This window comes from Thermobia domestica, chromosome 2, assembly GCF_964235325.1.
Source record: "Thermobia domestica chromosome 2, izTheDome1.hap1.1, whole genome shotgun sequence".
In the NCBI taxonomy this organism is placed as follows: domain Eukaryota; kingdom Metazoa; phylum Arthropoda; class Insecta; order Zygentoma; family Lepismatidae; genus Thermobia; species Thermobia domestica.
In genome coordinates, this window is record NC_137455.1 from 311414589 (window position 1) to 311436769 (window position 22181).

Below are 22181 nucleotides of genomic sequence, written 5' to 3' on the forward strand. Positions count from 1 at the left end.
AAACATTCACACGGGAAGAAATGTTCTGAATGGGAAACACTTTTTGACAATTTTTTTCTCTGGTTGATTTTTTTTACAAAAATAAAATAAAATAAAAATAAAAATATGTTTAAAACAAGCCTTAAATAATTCATGTGTTTAAAACAAAATGTTTAAAACATATAAATTTTGTTTTAAACAAAATCAATTGTTTAAAACAAGTTTTACTCATTTGTTTTAAACAAAACAACCCTGTTATGAAGTCGAAATTAAATTAAATTAAATTAAATTGATCGGTGAACTCGGTATAAATGCTCTGTTATATGAAAGATGAAAGACGATTCAAGATAGGAAAATTAGAAAGGAAAGAATTAAAAAGGGGAAACTTCGCTATAACCATACCCTAACATGTTATTTAATACATACCTCAAATTGTAACTATAAGCTTTCTTACTTTAACTAATGTAAGACATACAATGCTTTATAATTGATCCTTTTATCATCATTGATCCAATTATAATAACTAACCAATATAATAATAATAAGGGACAATATAGAAGTAAATTGAAATTCTGTAAGTTGGTTAATTTCTCTCATTTGTTGCAACTCCCTGGATATTTTCTACTTTACATTATATTCTCTACATTGTTATATTCACATACCTGAAGGGAGAACAATGTGAATGTGGCGAGAAAAATGGTACAGCGCAGAGTGAACGAGATAGTCATTATGTTGTTCTCTAATGTAACTAAGAAAACCTTTATAGTTGCATTGTATGTCAACTGAACAACATGCTTCTATATATATATTTGCTAACGTTTTATCGAGAAGTTGTCTGTTTGGAAACCAACTACTTACTTCACAATAACTATTGTTTTATATTTATATTTTAGAAGCTGGTACGAAGCTTTTCTAATTCATGTTTAGATTCTCAAAACATCAACACAATACTCATATACTAGTAATATTTATTTCTTTTACACCTTTTTGCATGTACTTTGTTTCATAAACAAATATAAATTTCTGAATAATTCTAAAAGGGAGTTGTTCAATCTATGTTTTAGAAAAGAACAAGAAAATGGAAAGAAAAGAAGTAAATCTTACACATATCTTCTTATTATACTTTTGAGTTATAAATCGAACTATATCGAATATTGTCCTGGATTGAACTTTTAGGTTTTCTGTTTTTCGTTCTTCTTTGAAAGTATGGTATCTCGACTATAATTTGTAGTATCAATCAAGTTTATCCTTATGTAGGAGTGTCAAATTCATTGGCATTATTTATCTTTCTCAAATGTGTCCTAATTTACAAGAGAAAATACTAGTTAGTTAGCCTATCACGCCAACACTAGTGAGAGTTGTTTTAGGTATGTCATGTACCCTCATGCTCAAAAAAAAAAAAAAAAAAAATCGCTTGTATACTGTAACCTGAAATTTTTCGCAATTATTCCCTTTTCCATACGTTTATGGGTAAAATTCATTTATTAGTAAGTGGAGATAACAGAAAGCAATCCACCTAAGAAGGTATTTCCAAAAAAACATAATAAAATAATAAAAATATAAGAAAAAAAAAACAAAATTATGCTCGGTTTTGGGTATACTGGCAGTAATGAGTTCGAGAGATTTTTGCAGTAGCAGAGCACGATTGCAGAGGAAATTTCACGATTGGTAGTATCGTAGTATCCAGAAGTTGAATCAAGGAACCAGAAAGTGGAATAAAATGTTGCATTTATTGGTTTAAACCTAAGCTGTAAATTGTCTGTCAAATATAAATTAGCTTCTGTAATATGTAAGATGTAAGATGTTGTACGGAAATATAGAAACAAAGAAGAAAACTGTTGTCTTACATTTGGAAGTGACATGCTCTATAGTCATGAATATTTACTTGTTAAGAAAAAGACATTCAACGAAAGGTAGTCTCTATGGTAAAGTGGGTAGAGTGGCGGACTGGTAATTCTTATACTGTTTTGACACCAGATCGAATCCCATCCCCTCCATCTTTTTTCCTTTACAAAACATTATTGAAAGTGTATAATTTTATGTGAATAAGAACCAAAACAATATAATAAGGAAATAACTTTTAGTTTTCTCTGATGGCGTATTTATTCAGACTTTTTTCATGATTTTCTCAGGAATTACTCAGACGCCTTTGCTTATAGTTCACATAAATTATATCCTTAATAATTCTAATACATGGCTTAAGTTATTTGTAACGAAAATATGATCAATGGCTACTTTACTTTTGGGCCTAAAGTTTCTTCTAGCAAAGTTTTCCAAAACACATGATTTTATTCGCAATTTCCCAAATAAATGTTTCAATAATAGCTGCAGCTTAACATGAGTCAGTGTAAGAAATTCAAGCGAGAAAGTACAGTACGTTTGCTCCGTACCCTTTCTTAAATATATTTACATGTTTCCTAATCACAATTTTCTGAACAAAATCGAAACTTCTTTTTAAATGTGCCTTGTTGTGGTCAAATGGTTCAAGCGCATTGGTTCTGGATTTGATTTCCAGTGAGCTAGTGCATTTTCGTCCAAGAGATGCAACACGTTGGTGCAAAGAAAAAAAAGTGTTTAAATAAGCCTAACCAAGCTAATCAATAATACAACAAAATAATATAATGTTACGAAATTATCGAAGAGACGTTGTTAATATTAGGTAGGTGCGACTGAAATGTAGAAACGATGATTGCCAATTCCAAAGGTAAAAAAGTGAAAATACAATGCCAGGTTAATCTGTGGCGTCTTGATAAAGCTATCTTACTAAGAAGTGATTGAGATACCAAAAAATGTTTTAATCGCAGGGAGAATACAGAGGGTGAGAGAGAGAGTTTAATACTACAAATCATGGATAGTTTGCACCTTCGTTTGAGAGCGAGTATTGAAGTCCGTAGGCCTACATAGGTTGCATTGAAATGAACATTAAAATACAATTTCTGTTTAAAATTGCTAGGGACTTGCTGACAGGATTGCAATATATTTGACGCGGTTCGATATTGTAACGATCCTAGCGAACTCCTGAGCCTTCCCCACTGTACACTATAAGTTAACTTGGTGCTTAATTAAAACTATATTTGTTTAAATTTAAAACTGTTAACTGTTATCACCTGTGCATCAAGGACAACAATCCGCCAGTAATTCTTTGTTTTCTCCTTTGTTTTAGCCCATAAATGGCTTTGTTCATGAGCTCCTTCGTGGCTAAGCGGTTAGTGTACGCGCCTTTGGCATGGGAGACCCGGGTTCGATTCCCGGCGAGAGCTCTCGTGGTTCGGAGTCCATGTTAATCAGTAGGTCGAGTTTCATATAACTTCGTTGCTGAACGAGATGTTAAATTCAAACTCAATGTTTTTGTGAATAAATTTCTTTGTGTATGGTTTTCCATATACGTGACGTGCACAATAAATTTTGATTTCTACGCCATATATATCTAATTACATACAGATCTATAGAACGAATACAACGAACTTGGAATATCTATATTGTTTGTGTATGGAAAATCATCACGCGGCGCTGCACGGGAGAGCCGTGTGTACGGAATTCCATACACATTACAATCAACGTGTTAAGAAATGAATAATAATAATAATAATAATAATAATAATAATAATAATAATTATTATTATTATTATTATTATTATTATTATTATTATTATTATTATTATTATTATTATTATTATTATTATTATTATTATTATTATTATTATATCAGAAAATGATACAATCACTTACGTAATTTATAAACCTAAGTTAACATGTATTAAAGCATATAACTGCAATGGAATTAAGTTGTTTCTCTCTCTCCCTGAACGCAACAGCCCTTATTATGCAAAGGCGTAGAAGAGAACTTGTGGCACTCACGACTTTAAGGTGGTGTGTGATCAGAACATTCCTATCTTTCTAGGCCGGATGCAGTTATTCCCGTAGAATATACAAGCAAATAGACTTTTCTATTACTATTAAAGTAAATAATTATATTCATTCCATCGATGTGATACTTGTGGTTGCTTAGCCGTATACAGACAGCTGATCCATGGAGGAATGATTGATTAATAATAATATTATTATTATTATTATTAATAATAATAATAATAATAATAATAATAATAATAATAATAATAAATAACAGAAACTCGACAAATATTCTTGCAAATAATAGGAAAAATTTGCGTCACACTGTTCACTTTGCTGGACACACCAGTGTGCCGCGTTATACCCATTGTGGCACACTGGAAATAGGGTATGGCTTTTTAATTTTTCCAACTATTTCAACTGCTTCAATTGAAATGGATCTATAATAATAAGAGGGTGAATTTAGTCTTCTTACCCTTCGATTTAGAAATAGGGTTCGCGAGAATTTCATTAAAAAACAATATACTCAGAATTTTATATACTAGTTTGTTTTATTCGAAATTACATACTTCCTGCAACTGTTTTTTCATTGAAATTATTTGAAAGGAAATCTTTAAGTTTTACGTCCCACGAATATGCCGGCTGGGCTAAAGGAAACAATGATGATGAGAAATGACAGAAATGGTCGAATGAAGAAAGTGGGAGAAAACGGGAAAACCCCGAGGAAACCCACGCACACGGTGTTTGTCCAGCACAAGGTTAACTTGGCGCGAGCTGGAATCGAACCAAGGAGCCCATGTACCAGAGGTGAACGCTCTACCACTGAAACACCGCGGCCTATGAAATTATTTAACCCTTTTAAGATATATCGTAGTTTTTACTACGAAATGATAGTGTCTTCAAAATTCGATTAAAAGAGAACTAAAAAAGCTATTTAGTTCCGTTTTTTTTTTTTTTTTTTTATTTTACAAGAGAGAAGGCATTGAAGAAAGCCTTGGAAGGATCTATACGCTTCCGAGCATCGGAACATAGGAGGATATGACGACATCACTTTACAAATTCTCTCATTTTTTTTAGTGAAGTCTAACTTTAATATTTTTTTTGGTGAGCTTCTCTTTAACGCTAGATTTCTGAAGTTTTACACAAACAACCAGTGGACCCTTTAGTTTTTATCTGAATTTTTTCGGATCTCTTCAACACAGAAGGAGGTTCAGAGGGGCTAAAGGGTAAAAAAGGAATTTTTCTTGACCAAAAATCCCACTTCCGTGATTATTGCTCCGCTCGGGTACATGATAGGGCCATCTGAGTGGTACTTTCTGAATCCTACTCGATTCTGAACAAAACGACGTATGAATTATCATTCTACGATAATTAGGAACGTATCAGGGATATTTTTACATAATATCCTTTTTGTTACTAAGGTAATTTTTAGCGCTTTGCGCCCTTTTCCCACATGGAAAGTAGAACATATTTACCAAATACTGTTTTTTTTTTAACACTTTCTAAATTTAAGGGGTGGTCCAAACTTGGGTGTACTCCTCCTAAATTTTAAGAGAGGAGCACCAATGTAGCCATGTCTTATGAAAGGGAATGGACCCTTGTACACACTCATATAACCATATAAGTTAATAAGAGCTCATGAAAGAGGATAAATTAGATCAAGATCATTCAAATTTTACATTTTTGGCAATTTTTTTAACCCATGAAAAGGAACCAGATGAACTCTCAAAACGAGGTACATATCCTAGTCCTGTGCTACAATAACAAATTTTTAAATTTGGCAATTTCCAAAATTCAAGGGGCGTGGTCCTAGGTATCCATTCAAAATTTAAGGATTTGACCAAGGTAGCCCTGCGAAAATTTAGAGCAACACTGGTCGTGGTCACTGGGTAGAAACCATGGCTCTTGGACCAGGGACTAAGGGTATAACATTTCGCCCAAGTACTGCAGTTACTACTATGTGGAAACATTATTATTTAAAAATCATAAGGAAAAACAAAAATAGTGTTTGTGAGTGGAATGTGAAGGTACCGCACATCACCAGTTTTTGTTTATCCTTGGAACCTTATACTTTCTTTCTGTAACACCAAGATCAAGTGCTAAATATCTTCTATTATAAAAAGGACAACTTAAAAATGCTTACCTCGAAGCTGACACTTTTGCAGCAAAGCTAAGACAATCAATGGATTATTGATTTACCAGCTCTGGAACTCTCATTTTTTATTATTATTTGAGAACACTCCTGAAAAGTTTCTGTAGTATTCGAAAATTATTCTTTGATTCCGAGACGACCACTATACTCATAGGCGAGTATGGCAATCCTTATTTAAAAAAAAAAATCTTCCTGTCATATTTTTAAAATCGCTTGTTTATCAGTTATTAATAAAACAAAACGGACCAAAGCTTTTAATATACTAACAACTCTTGTGTTACATTGCGGAAACTTAATATATTCATTGCTCTGCACAGTTTTGTTTTGTTAATAACTGTTGAATATTTCCAAAGCAATAATCAACAATATACGTTTGTTTATGTTTCAACAATGTACAAATGATTTCTCAAATCAGTTTCTATTGTCTCTGTTAACAGGCAAACCGAAATTAATACCGTTATAGTGCGTCCAGTAAGAGAACGTCTCTGACAGCTCGCAGTGACATTGCCACTACTCGCGTGTCAAGGTTTTCTTCGGAGCAACTGTACTGGCAATTTAATTAATGGTATACGACAGAGTGACCGTGGTTGGTAACACTGGTATCAAAGTAGGGGCTGCAATGTCCCACCGCATGTGGTAAGAAACGTCAGAGACCATCTCTTGTTGGCCGTGCTATAGGCTATGTGATCTGTTACAGAATGAATTTAGCAACCAAAGAGGCCGGACATAATTATGAGTATACGTTACAACAGAAACTTACATTCAATCTTGTTAACCGAACAGACTAAAACATATCTGTCCCGAATGAAAGCATTGTCAAATAACAGTCTAAATTAATCGCTATAACATGTACACTCAAAATACAAATCACATACATTTTCCAATTATTGTTTGTAAACCTATTAAGGGACAGTGTACTATATCGCAATTTTCGCCCAACTTATAATGTACCTTTATACTTTCCAAAATTTTCTCCATTATTTATTTATTTATTTATTTATGTGTTAAGTGAACCTATCAGCCTCTCTTCTCTGTCAGATATATCTTCTGAGACTGCTTCTCTTCTTTTTTGTGAAGACTAGATCCTGAGTGTCTGTACAATGATTTCCATCTCCAATAACTCACCATGAAGAGTATTCTTGCCCCAAATAATTCGAAGAACCTATCGGATTAGCTAGATTGTCTATGGATCCCTGGTACGAGCCCAGCTCATGCAAAATGAACTTTGTAGTGGACAAACACCGTGTGCGTGGGTTTCCTCGAGGTTCTTTCATTTCCTCCCCTTCCTTCATTCATTTCTCATCATCTCTATCTCCATTTCTTCCATCTCCATCTCCGTATCTGGCATAAACGTAGGACGTAAAACTCAAAGATTTCATTTCATTTCTGAAATTATCTTCCAGATTATGATAATTATTGCTCGGTTTCTCATAATCAGCTCTTGATCGGAATTGAACATAGTGTATTTCCTCTTTTGATTCTTTACAGTAACGTCGTAGACCCTAAAGGTTCACTACTTGTTCCGTACGAATTTCGGCAATTTTCTAGGATAACTTTTTACCCACACCCTTTAATTTGCGCTATGGAACAGGTAATTGTATCTATTTCCTGGACAATAACTGTATAGGAGATCTGCTGGCGAGTTATTTAACACCGGTGATCTCGCGAACCTCAATCATACTGTGTAACTCATAACGTTTGAGATTATACACCTTAATCTCATCTTTCTCATTAACTTTCGGTATTGCTTTTAGCCAACCTTCTTTATCCATGGTTTTAGATTCGTTAAGGTTTCGTCTTGATCTGTTACATGTTTAATCAGGGGCTGATCCAGGGGAGCGATCTGGGCGATCCCCCACCCAGAAGAGGAAACTATTACTTTATATATAAATTAAACCCATCCCAGAGTTTAGAGCTCTTAAAAGTAGGTCTAAGTAGCAGTATTATAACCCCTCAGAAGTCCGTCCTGGATCCGCCCCTGTGTTTAATTTGCATTATGTAGGGGGTTTAGTCTATCTCGATTTGTACCATGAATTCCTGTGACTTGTCTTGGTCGCCGATTTCTTGTTCTTAAGACGATTGTGACAGACAATCTGCTACTTCGACGTCTTTTGTGTAGACTAGAACATAATCATAATTTATCATAATTCAACAATGTAATTCAGACTGCTGTAGACATTTTGTCCATTGATATTCAGTCTGTCATTTGGAAGGCATTTCAGTATTTTCACTTGTTGACTGTTATAGTAGGGAACCTAAAATCTTTCTGTGATTTTTTTGAAACACACAAGTGTACATCTCTTTCAAGCCATTTTTGAATTGTTTAACGGAAATCTATAAAGCTCTTAGATCGTTCCTGTAAGCAAAGAGGAATACTCAAGAATGCTTTACGACTTTTCCAAGTAAGAGAATTTTTTCCTGATTTTCATGAAGAGCCAAATGAAAATGTTTTCTGAGTCTATGTTGAAAATTATAAGTGAATGTGTCTCAACTGTTGATGAGAGAAAATGCAATAGACTATCTTCTGTTGATGCTGAGAGCATGATAAGAGGAATTTATAACAAGTAAAGTACTTGCTGATGAACTCAATCTAGATGAAGAACTTTTCGAGACCTCTTTTAGACAAAATGTTGTAAGCTTCTACTCAACAGCAGCAGATTACATTAAGGAATGGACACGACAAGCATTTTGTGCATTTTAAAAAATGGAGTGGATTTCGTTAACGTCTTTGTCATACAACTGGGTTGCTGTTAAAAACCGTGCTGGTGAAGTCGAGAAAATTGTTCTTAAAGTATAGAAATGTGAAGAACTTTCTGATGATGTTAACCACGTTAAAATGTATTCAAATGAACACAAAAGGAGAGAATGGAACATTTTAAACAAAAGCATACCTGACAGATGGAGTGAAACATTTTCTCACTTCAAGGAAGAAAATATCTGCTGTAAAGAAATTGAACTCCTTACCATGCCAGATTCGAATGCCTCGATAGAGAGGGTTTTTCATATTTTAATTCCATTTGGACAGCTAGTGAAAACAGGTTCAAAATGCACACTCTTCAATCAATATTTACTCTACAGACATATTACAGTTTTGTTTCGTATTCAGAGTTCTATGACCAGTTCCAAGGATGGGAAACTTAAAAAAAAAAACTCAGTGAAGTATCATAATAATGATGAAAAAAGCCAGTCTCAAACATCAGTCGTGACATGTAAATTTCGGTGAGTGTTGAGTTATCATTTAATGAGCTGAAATACCCGTTCTTTGCACGGGGAGAATACGTTTATGATATGGTACTTTGCGAAAAATTTAAACCTAATCCTGCTTAAAATATGTACAGTGAAACTTATCATTATCAGAATTAAACCGGACCGTCAAAAGATCCGTTAGAGACAGGTTTCTGCTTAACAGAGGTAGACCTTTGCAAAAAATGAAAAAAATCAAGCATACAATGGTCATATAAAGTAAGATACTGTACGTACCTTAGTCATTTTTCAAAATTTATTTTTGCTACGAATTAATACATAAAACTCACAATGAATAGAAAAAATATTGACACAATTAACTTATTTTTCTAATAGTCAAGGAGAATTTTATGTACACATCAGTCTTGGCTGCCCAACTTTTCACAAACGCCTGAGAAACCACATTAAGCATGTTGGTGACATTACGACATAAAACAAATTGTTGCAGTTCCTTTACACTGTTGCCAGTATCTTGATAAATCTTAGGCTACTCTTCTTCCAACTCAATGCCATAGTTCTCTTCGTTCTCCACTTCTTCTTCTTTTCGATCTTCCAACTCAATGCCACTGCTATCTTCTTCCTCCACTTCCTCTTCTCTTTTCCGACTTTCTGTGTAATTCTCTTTTAAATCACGTCTATCCGTTGGGTCTATTTCGGTTTGCACATCACTGTCTATTTTGCTGATAAAGTAGTTTATATTGTAATTACATCTAACCTCTTATAGGATATCTAAAAAAAAATCTAAATAGTGTTCTGCGAAACTTAAAATATTCTGTTAAGAGGTTTATTTAACGGGGCACAGTTTCTGTTTAATGAAATAAATTTAACACGGTTTTCGCCAGTAAATTCATAGAACCGTGAAGTATTTCAGTTTAATAAAGAGTCCATTAAAGACAGATTTTACTGTATTTCAATCAAAGTCAAATGATAAAAATCGATGTGAACCCAAGTTCATGTATGTTCAAAAATTCAGTTCAAATGGTCCACTTTTCTTCCGTGATGATGAGACAGACAATCTCGAAGTGATTTCTACATATGGAGGAAAAAATAGAAATTGCCTCATACTTTATTTGTACATTGTTATCAGCAGCGCTTCACTATTTATGTATAGGTTGGTATTGTGGACAATTACCTTCTTGTGTCCTATTTGATGCTTTGAATGCAGACAATTATTATGTGTTCCTTACAGAAGTTTTACCAGAATTATTAAAACATGTCCCTCTAGCAATACGCAGAAATATACGTTTTCAGCACAACAAAACTCCAGTACATTACTCACCGCGTGTAAATGAATACCCTATCGCCGAGTTTAGTGGACGCTAGGGAGAAAATGAACCTGTAGCGTGGCCTCCAAGATCAACTGATTCACCACCATTGAATTTTTGTGAAGGAAAATATATATATGAATAGCATTGTTTATCAAACGCCTGTAAAATATGAAATGAGTCTTGTGGCTCGCATTTCCGAGGGATCTATAACCATTCAAAGAACATCTAGAATTTTCAAGCGAGCCCGACAATGTACTTAGGGCGATGTCAGTTGTGTAATAAGGTTGGAGATCGTAATATCAAACATCTTCTATAAATCAATGTTACAAGTGCACATTTTGTCTGGATTTGTATCTGATAATGATTGTTTCTATTCAAACTGTATGATGAACAGTAACTACGTAAAACTAACAACAAGAAAAGCACATGCTGTAGGTTTGGAAATAAAATTAAATTTTAAAGTTTATGTCCCACAGTTTGCACTGTATGATGAAAAGGACGCCCGCTTAATTAAATTGGCTGATTATGCCATAAAATAATGGTAGAATGATAAAATAGGAGGAAATAAAAGAACCCCGAAATCAACACAGATGGTGTTTGTTCACTACAAAGCTCACTCGGCGAGAGTTGGGAACAAACCACGGACCTCACGAACCAGAGGTGAACGCTGTACTGCTGACTCATTGCAAACCCCCAAGGCATCAAAAATAGTAGAAATCTCAATTGTATTAAATCAGATTACTTAGGATAAAATATGGTTTTACGGTTGCGAAATGGAGTGAAATAAGATTAAATTGGTTTTATCTATATGGTTATAGTTTTAGGCTATCAAGACGGATGTGAAATACCAAGTAATAAATCATCCGAGAAATATGTATATTAGTAGAGTGTTGCAGTGGGAGAAAACAAATTATTGAAAGAAACCTCGTAGTCATAATTATTATCACCCATTACAAAGTCATAGCTCTGCCTGGATTGGACTAGGGTCCCTGCGACACTTCCTACTAGACCATCATTAGCTCACATTACAATCTTGCAGTCAAATTCTGTGCTACAGGATATAATAATTGAATGATGAGGTACAGTATTTCCGATGAATCAGTGATTCATCATTCAACAACCACTGAGGTAGTCAGTTTCCTGTTTATGTTATTTCTTAAGCCTCCACTAATCAGACAGCCTCTTGTAGCTATGTATTCTACGGCCATTTCAGAAGAACTTATTTCCAATGTGCACTATAAATAACTAGGTATACGTAGAACAGTAAGTATATATTTACATAGCAATACCATGAAAAACTATTGGAACAATTACGAACAGTATACTGTTTTCACGTAAAAGACAGCAACTGTTGTCAAGTTAAAATCTTGGATTCAATTTGCTGTCAGTCTAGGTGTTCGAGTTTTGTACTTTCTTTCATGTATCACATTATACTCTTACTAGGGGGATACATATCCTAAGGGGGAAGAGGCTCAAATATATATTTAAGTATTTTGCATAGAATTTATTCTTGTGCGGAAAACGGGCATTCCGTTAATTACTACATCTGTTTTCTCACCACCGTTAACAACAGCGTATGCATGGAAAAGAAGACAGGTGCGAGAGAGATATACACTTACCTGTGGTAGGTTATCACTATAAGATAGCTTGCCATATATTGTGGTTCAGAGCAGAACGAAGCTAAAGACCTGCGTTGAGGTACACTCATGTCCAAAATTATTGTCGCATGTTCATAAATATATTGTATGAATATAATTTGATAACGAGTTCGCCCGGTATTTCTTACAATGTTAGTATGTATATAATCGGCAAAGACATGTATGTGGCAAATTTCATGTCAGAAGAGCTGTAAATAAGAACAATAAAACTTTGTTGTTCATTTAGCAACATTTTGTTTTACTCATTCTAATTTTCGTATTTATAATTATTTTCCTATGAAATTTATCACAAATATACATTTCCCGATTACACACATAGTATCAGTATTAAAAGTACTCTGTAATATCATTATCAAATTATACGGTATTCTTACAAGAATACAGTTATAGATATGCGACAATCATTTTGGACATGAGTGTACGTGCAAAGAGAGAGTTCTGCTACTGACAGTATATGTGTAAGTGAAGAAACGTAAGTATGAAAATCACGACCAAAATGTGTTAGTAATCATACTAACTAGCTTTGCACTACAATTCCATTGCAATAAACCATGTCTCTTGACGCTATTTTTATGTTTACCAATTACTTATATGTTTGACGACTACATTAGTAAGTTCCTTACACATTGCTTACCCTTCCTTTGTAAATTAATAGATATTTTTCTTGTAAAAGTTTCAAAAAGTGACTCCGTGTGCTTTATCCGCACCTATAGATTACTGTAAACACTTATAACTGGTGCTAAACAATAACTGATGATAAGATAATTCCATACAGGTAGACAGGAGATTTTACTTTGTTAGCACAAATTGTTAATAAATTTAAATTGATTTCCATTAAAAGTGGCTGCATTTAAAAATGGTTTTGATTACATTGCATTTACAGTTTCCTCGCAAACTATTATGATTGCGCGTAAATGCAAAACGACATAGTTTTCAGTCTCTTCCTGTCCACTGATGTAACAAAACATGTATTAGTATTCCTTATGTTTTACTCTTAATACTTTTATACCTTCTCAAGTATCTTAAGACATTTTGTCCTTATTTTTTCTTATATATCTAATAATGTAAATTTATACTTTTAATTGACAAATATGTAATCACACATATCAAATTTATATAAGTCACAGAGATCTCCTTTGTTTATAATCAGCTGGTTAGACTGGAAACAGAAATGGTGTTTTCTGTATTAGTGTATGTAAGTAACATTACTATAAATATACACTAGTGTCGAAAATATAAGCATAATGCGAGAAAGTGCATGTAAGGACTGGGAAGAGTGTCGTGAGCATAGGAAATGTGGCGGCCCGGCCGGCGTGTATTCCTTGTGAAGTGCAATGAGGTGTGGCAAGATTATTTGATTGATTGATTAAAGATTAATGGGGATGTTAGTAGCCAGGTTATTTGTCCCGTGACGAGGACGTAGCAAGTGACAGCCTTGCCATCTATGGAAAGAAATAGAACACTTGCACTTGAAACCTATATTCTGGGTTCGTTAGCATTTGGAAGAAGGCAACATACAAACAGTAAAATCATGAGCCATCAATGTGTCATATGTGTCACAAAACATCAGTGTTTTATTCAGGTTATGGAAACAGTTTATTGACACAGGAGGCGTCGCCCATGTGCCCAGTGGAAGTCGTCCATCTGTGACAACTCCGCGACATGACCGGTCTGACAATAACTACGTGTCGCAACTGGACCATGTTTGCAAGACAACTATCACCGGAACATGTGGCCACCACAGGGGAGATGGCATCGCTCCAACCTGTGTGTCGGAGACTGGATGACAGTAGTATGTATGCCTGATGACAAAGCAATGTGGACTGTAGCACACAGAAGGGCCCCATTATATTGCTTTCTAAAACACCAGGATTGGACCCACAATGAATGGAGTCAGGTGCTTTTTGCAGGTAAATCCGAAAATAGTTCCCAGAGTGATTCCCATTGTACACTGATTTGGCGTGGACAGAAAACCCTCTTTCATCCCATGAACTTTATGGAAAGGTATCGGAATGCTGATTGAGTACTCGTCTGGGTAAGCATTATGGTGAGTGGTCATACGGGTTTGTAGATCCTCGGCGCTAGATCTGTAACTGCTCAGAGGTACAGAGACGAGGTAATGCATTACCATGTATGGGTTTTCAGGAGCGGCGTCAGCCTACGGTTTCTGCTCGTGGATGACAATTCCCGTCTCCATCGAGCCAACCTGGTAGATGACTTTCTAGTGAGAAAGAAATCCAATGGATCGAGTGTATAGCCAAAGTCCGATTGAACATGATTGGGACACATTAGGGAGGCGTATTGGATCCAGATATGTATGTGATATTAGGGGTGAACATACTCCATATTTACCTTTTTTCGGTGCCGCCAGTGTATTTCATTGTTTTTGTGGCATGCGTGTTATGATCCATTTTTTGCATTTGTGTTGTGTAATGCCTGCTACCATGGTTTCTTGCAAGTGTGACTTGCTCTCGTAACATATGTCTGGTGGCTTCATTTTGTGTTAATTCTTTACATTCCCGTGCTCTATGTTTTATTGAACAATCATTATACTTAAGTTTCGGACAGCAGTGTATACTTTCTTTACTTAAGGAAACATTAATTCATTTTAAATGAGAAACTTGCTCCCTGAAACATTTTTATTTTCCCACATTCTACTTTACATGGTAAGTTATGGAGCATAGGTCTACCCTAAAACATCTAAAAGCAATACAGCGCGTGTTTTGTTCTATCCAAAATCCAATGTTTGAAATTTTCTAAATCAACTGCATAACTATACCGATTCGTTACGGGCAGGGTGGTTGTTGCAACGATTCCTGAAATGAGTGGAAAATAAATTTGATATCAATTGATAATAAGCATTTACTATAAAAGTATACAACATTAGTGCAGGGTAAACCTTAGCTTAGTAAACTATTATTGTTATAACTGCTCGTCTAGTTAAGGAAAATATAAACTTAAAATCATTGAAGTTAATTCTTCTCAGAAAATGGAGTGAACCCATTCAAAATTAATTTCCGTTACTGCATACGTACAGGGCTAAAAAAGGATTGGTCGGAAAAGAGGTGTGAGACAAAAGTAGGAATAGTAGAACAACTATGTTACGTGTGATTGTAATACTTATGAACGACATTCATGTACATGTCTTTGTGATGTACATGTCTTCGCTTTGTACACAAGATACTCTAGTTGTAGGAAAGTGGACAGCAGTAACGTCGTGCTTGTCGTGAAGCAGCAATGGGAAGAAAAGCAAAGGAAACAACGGAGGAAGAAAGGAAGATTGTAGTGGAGCTGTTTCGGAACGGAAAATCGTTTGCGAAAATCAACTAAACTATTCAAAAGCCAAGAACAACGGTTCAAAATATTGTTTACTTGTATAAGGAAAAAAAAGAGGAGATAATTGTACCGAGAAGCGGCCGCCCGTCAAAGCTTTCAGTGACAGCGAAACGAAACATTATGCGTCAACTGGCCAAATTTCCGAGATTAAGTGCGCCTAAGTTACCAGTGAAGTGGAACATGATATGGGAGTGTGCGTGCTGCAACCATCAGAAATGTTCTTCGTGATAGCGAATGTAGGGGAGAACAGTCCGTTGAAAGCCCTATATAAGCAAGGCAAACAAGGGAAAGAAACTGAGGTACGCGAAAGAGCGCAAAAATTACGGTTATGAGTTCTGAAAAAAATCATTTTTACCGATGAGAGCAAATTTAATATCTTCAGGTCAGATGGACGTGTGATAGTATAGAGGAAGAAGAATGCAGAACTAGATGAGAAAAATCTGACAGCCACTATGAAACATGGAGGAGGTTCGGTTATGGTATGGGGTTGTATGAGCGCAAATGGTGTGGGTGATTTATGCTTTATTCAAGAGAAAATGGACCACAAGTCTTACATCAACATTCTGAACACATCTTCCTCCAAGTGTTGAAAAAAATTCGGTCTCTCTCCCCAATATGTCTTCACACAGGATAATGACTCTAAGCATACAGCTCTAAATATCCGGCTCTGCTTGTTATATAACATACCTCGTTGGATGGAAACGCCAACACAATCATCCGATATTAACCCAATCTAGAATTTATGGCACTGCATGGAACAAAACATTCGGAAACATAACATCTCTAACAAAATGGACCTGAAAGTGTACTACTAGCAGAATGGGGTAAAATTTCTCGTGAGACCTAAGACAGCTTGGTGTGTTCGATGCCGAAGAGGTTGTGTACAATCGTCGGAAGTAACGGAGGACCTACCAAGTACTAAGGTTAACAATGTTAGAAAAAATTGTAATCATTCTTGACTGACCAATACTTTTTTGGTGGCAATTGTGATAAGTTTATTTTATTTTTTTAGTTTTGTTCTCTTGACATGGCTACTGCTTTGTTTCTCTCTTCTTACATGTTACATGGGATAATATATAAGCTGGAAGTACAGCGAATGTTCGTTTATTATTGTATTTTCCTTCCATTTCACACTGTGACATGTTATGTATCTTGACAGACCAATACTTTTTTTGAGCCACTGTATATGAGTGGACTAACCAAGCACGAGGACTATTTGTTCAACCCTCTTAAGCCACCAGGATAAAACCATGTGAGACGACGAAACGTGGATAAGACTAATTGTGCATTGGCCGTTTCCCATCTCCCACACAGATAGAGTCTGTGATGTAGCGAGCATGGAAAGTTATCAAATGCAGTAGAATCACCTGCTAAAGGGTCACCTACGTGATATGACCCGATGCTTCCAGGCGGAAGGCCATGTAATACAGTAGCATTAATTGTCGAATGAATAACGATTATGGTGGAAAATTGGCAACTGATGGCTATGTACAAGAAAGCTTAAAGAATTACGACGTACACGAGAGTAACCAAGGGCGGAAATCATGGCGACGGACGACCTTGATAAACCTATGAATCATGTGGTTCGTGAAAGATCTTCGATTGCACTTGATATGTTTTCTTACTTGCTAATCCATAATGACTGAATGGCAAAGTCTATCGATTGGTGGTGGGCGACGTCCAATGAACAAATGTCTCTTATCCACGCTTCCTCATCTTCTTGGTTCTCCTCTGATGGCTTAACGAAGGTTAGAAAGAATAGAACTTGTATTATTATTTATGTGCTGCAACCAATCTATTGATTGTGCTTTATCAATCTCTACAATCCAAGACTATTAAAAAGGAGGCTTGATACTTAATGTGCCCTAAATCATGCCTGAACTTGAATTTAAATATATGAAACACGTGCAAACCTAAGTATCTACAATCAAGTTTTAATAGTCCAGAATTGTATATTCACGGCTCAGTAAAACGAAATGTGATTTACCATTTTGGTATTTACATTATTACTAAAACTCTGTTAGTATAAATTATTAGAAATAAGCTAAATAAGATTATAATTATGTAAATGATCTGTTACACAAATAAACTTCAGTAACATGTATTATATATATTTCAATAAACATTTTAAATTGAGTGTACTATGTCCTAAAATTAGTATCCACAATATTTCAGCTTAACGTACATTTTTTAAGCAGGAGGCCCTGGTTCGATTCTTTGCGGAAGCTCATGTGGTTTGGATCCCACGTTACGATTAAAGTCCACGCCTCATATGGCGTCGGTGCTAAATTATTTTAGTCATAAAACAAATCACCCGAACATATTTTCCATTTACTTACACACTCACTTCCTGTTAAAATACTTTTCTATTAAGAGATAATGGATGCATTTGCTGTAATAGGGTTCAATATACACGACCACTGGTTCTTATACAATATTACTGGAAAGTATTAAATTGTACATACAAGATGATTCATTCCAAAGAGTGATTAAAAATTAAGGCAAATATTTAACATTCTTTTTTCTTTATTGCTGGTGGCTAACTAACTAGCTAACTCTATGGCCTATGAAATCCAGAAGTTCTATGCCGCGTTCACAAAAGCTCTCCATTGATTTTTGTGCTTAGCCTTAAATTGTACATACAAGATGATTCATTCCAAAGAGTGATTAAAAATTAACGCAAATATTTAATATTCTTTTTTCTTTATTGCTGGTGGCTAACTAACTAACTAACTCTATGGCCTATGAAACCCAGAAGTTCTATGCCGCGTTCACAAAAGCTCTCCATTGATTTTTATGCTTAGCCTTAAATTGTACATACAAGATGATTCATTCCAAAGAGTGATTAAAAATTAAGGCAAATATTTAATATTCTTTTTTCTTTATTGCTGGTGGCTAACTAACTAACTAACTCTATGGCCTATGAAACACAAGAAGTTCTATGCCGCGTTCACAAAAGCTCTCCATTGATTTTTATGCTTAGCCTTAAATTGTACATACAAGATGATTCATTCCAAAGAGTGATTAAAAATTAAGGCAAATATTTAATATTCTTTTTTCTTTATTGCTGGTGGCTAACTAACTAACTCTATGGCCTATGAAACCCAGAAGTTATATGCCGCGTTCACAAACCTCTCCATTGATTTTTATGCTCAGCCAACTGGATCGAGTTTCTACTTTGTATTCCTATCTCTGTGAGATCCATCTTAGTATTGTGCTCCCATCTGCGCCTAGGTCTTCCTAATAGTCGTTTTCCGATTGGTCTTCCAGTCAAGACTTTAAAAGCGTTTCTACTTTCTTCTAGCCTTTCTACATGACCTGGCCATCTAAGTCTCCTAGACTTGATGACCCTAACGATGTTTGGTAAACCGTATAAATTATGTAGTTCCTCGATATGAAGTTTCCGCCATTCCCCATTCCCGTTCCTCTTGGATGCGAAAATTGGTCTCAGGATCTTGTTCTCAAATACTTTCAGTCTATGTGTTTTGCTCAGAGTAAGCAACCATGTTTCGCAACCATACAGAACAACGGGCATGATTATCGTTGTATATATTTTAAGCTTCAAATTCCTCGACAGAATTCGCGACGACAAGAGATTTTGAACTGAATAATAACACGAATTCGCTGCTTTTAGTCGACATTTAATTTCTTTGTAAATATGATTTTCGTCTAAAAGTGATCCTAGATATTTGAAAGTACCCATTTTATTAAAAGTATTATTTAATATTTTAACGCATCCATAATTTGCCGTATTACGGTCCCGATGCACTTCCATGTATTTAGTTTTCTCTGCATTTACATCTAAATCCATGTTCCTGCAAGCGTTTAATAAGATCTCTGCATTTATTTATATTGTACTCCTATCATCTCCTATTAAATTTACATCATCAGCATCTGCCATAACCTGGTAAATACCGTTCAACTCTAGGCCCTGGTTGCTATCTTTGATTTTCCCTATAGCGTATTCCAGAGCAAAGTTAAATAATAATTACGACAACGCATCTTGTCTCAGGCCATTTTCGACGGGAAAGCTCGTGGACAAAAAATTTCCTACCCGGACTTTACTTTGGGATTCATTTAAACATATCTTAATTAATCCAATTACCTTTCTCGGTATTCCAAGTTCTGTAAAAACGTATAATGTTTCTCTCCTAACAGATTCGAAAGCCTTTCTAAAATCAATAAATAGTAGCTGTACGAGGGTATTATACCCTCACTTCTTTTTGAGTATTTGGCGAATGATAAATATTTAGTCGATAGTTGATCGATTTCGTCTAAATCCACAGTTACAATCTCCAATAATTTCATCTACGTATGGGGTAAATCTTGTTAATAGAATGTTTGAAAGGATTTTATTGGATGTTGACAGAAGAGAAATGCCTCGATAATTATTAGTGTTTTGTCGCCTTTCTTGTGAATTGGAACAATGATTGATTCTTTCCACTCTTGTGGCAATTCTTCCTTGTTGTAGATAAGGAGAATGAGTTTGTGTATCTTTTTCCACAATTTTTCGCCTCCAGCTAAAAGTAATTGAGCCGGAATTTCGTCTACACCCGGAGATTTGTGTTTCTTTAATTTCTTTATAGCAGTTTCTACTTCTATTCGGTTAGGTTCTGGAATATACAATTCTGTGGTGTGTATCTCCTTTTCCCCACGAACACTACTTTTTGGCTGCGTGTTAAGCAAATCGTCAAAGAAATCTTTCCATCTATTTAAGATGCTATCCGTATCAGTGAGAACTGTTCCGCCAGCTTTCTATAATAGGTCCTATATAAGCACGAGGCTGATAGCCTTTCTTAAATTCCTTGATCCCTTTATACATGTCCCGAATGATTTTATTTCTACTATTACCTTCAAGTTCCTTAATTTTAACTTTGAAAACATCGCGTTTCTTTGTTCTAAAAGTTTTGGAAGTTCTTCGCCTGATGTCTACGAAATTTTGTGTAGTTATTTCATTCGGATATTGTAGCCAATGTAATTTTGCCTGTTTTCTTTTCTGTGCTAGTTTAATGCATTCCTGGTCGAACTATGGTTTCTTACCACGTATTTCCGCGTCTCTCAATTTTCCTTTTGTTGAAGTTTTAATGCTATCTCTGATTTCAATCTAAATATCCTCAACACTTGTGCACTCCGAATCTTTTGAAGCCGAGAATCTATTCGAAACTTTAATCTGGTATTCCTCTCTTACCTGGTTTTCTTCTAACTTCTTTAAATTAAATCTCTCCGTTTTCGTACATTGAATATTTCCTTAGTCCGAATCGATTTTCTTAGACGTCTCTCCAGGCTGTCAGCAACTCTTCGCACCGTGTTTGGACTCACTGGTGGCCGACCACTTCTTTGCATATCACAAACACTCTTGGTAGCCAGAAACTTGCCAACTCTTTATACTTCTGACACCAAGAGGTACCTTTTTGTCCTACTAGTCTGAAGTTTCGATGCACCAACACACCTGATTGCAGTTCTGCATACCAAAACACATTCTGTGTTTTCTCTTATACCGTTGCCATTTTCATGACCTTTGTTGTCACCAGTGTTGCCACTCTCATTATTCTGATATTGTGTCCAACCAAAAAATACAGATTATCGCACAATTTAAAGTGTTTTTCACTGCAATATCATTATTTTTAAAATAGTTCCAAGCATCTACAGCCTTGTACTTTACAAGAATTGTGGACAACATTTCGAGTGCAAAACTCCAGTGTAACAGAAACTTGATCAGAATGGTGCATATGCATGAAGAACCAAATGGTGGCCATTTTCAAGATCTCTTGTAATACATGAATTGGTTGCACGACTTTTTGATCACCCTGTATACATTATATATGTCATGTATATTCAAATATTTCAAGATAATATAAATACATGAAATCCGAAAATCCGCAATTTTAGTCAAAATCGAGCTAGCTGCAAAATAATTGCATACATACAGACGTTTTCAAATTATTAGACTCACGCTCGACAAAATGCAAAATTGACGTAGGAGTCCTAATTTCAGAGTTCTAGAACATTTAATTTAATGGTTAAACCACCAATATAGGATCCTTCATTTGTTTACTGTACAGTTGAAGTGGTGATATCATCGTTGAACAGCAGGGGGGGGAGATTCTGAAAGTGGTGTTTCAGTTGTAGATAGCTAGTGTGGTTCCTATCAACAAGTTACAGTCTAAAGTGTTGTGGTTGCTGTCGTAAACAGTTAACGACATTCAAATCGAACAGCAATTCGAATGGGCCACTTTAAAATGATCGTGACATGTTTCGTGTATCAATCTTTTATTTTGTTTAGTCCTGTAATTGCAGCATAATGGGAAAAGCAAAAGACCTTTCTCGGCGTAAAATGGAAGTTAACAAAATAATTCTGGTGGAAATAAAATATACACGGCAATACATTGCTAGTGGAGTTGGGATAGAACAAAAATCTGTGATAGAATCTCTGTTGAAGTGAACGAGAGCCAAAATAGGGTTGTGAAGTGTGGGCAAAAACCAAAGATATCGCTAAGAGGTATCAGAAAACTAAAAAGACTGGCTCTCGGAAACAGAAATGCAACTGAGTATGGCGCAGACATTTGGCCTGAAAGTGTTCGAAGGATTCTTTGTGCTGAGGGAATAAAAGCACACGGTCAAGAAAGAAAACAAAAATTAGAGTCTACTCCAATCGTGACAAAGAAGCGCCTGGAATTGGCACGATGTCTAGAATAT

General features: G+C 35.3%; 2 protein-coding genes across 2 annotated transcripts in view; both read right to left on the reverse strand.

The window, feature by feature from the left end:
• LOC145678620 (venom protease-like) overlaps positions 1-799 on the reverse strand; it is a 75230-nt gene extending 74431 nt beyond the window's left edge. The window contains exon 1 of the mRNA XM_081748973.1: positions 642-799. Coding sequence (XP_081605099.1) covers positions 642-707 — 66 coding nt within the window. The 5' untranslated portion in view covers positions 708-799. The remainder of the gene's footprint in view (positions 1-641) is intronic.
• Positions 800-14774: 13975 nt separating this feature from the next.
• The window catches only part of LOC145678621 (venom prothrombin activator nigrarin-D-like), a 40403-nt gene continuing 32996 nt past the window's right edge, over positions 14775-22181 (reverse strand). Inside the window, exon 7 of the mRNA XM_081748974.1 lies at positions 14775-14965. Coding sequence (XP_081605100.1) covers positions 14850-14965 — 116 coding nt within the window. The 3' untranslated portion in view covers positions 14775-14849. The remainder of the gene's footprint in view (positions 14966-22181) is intronic.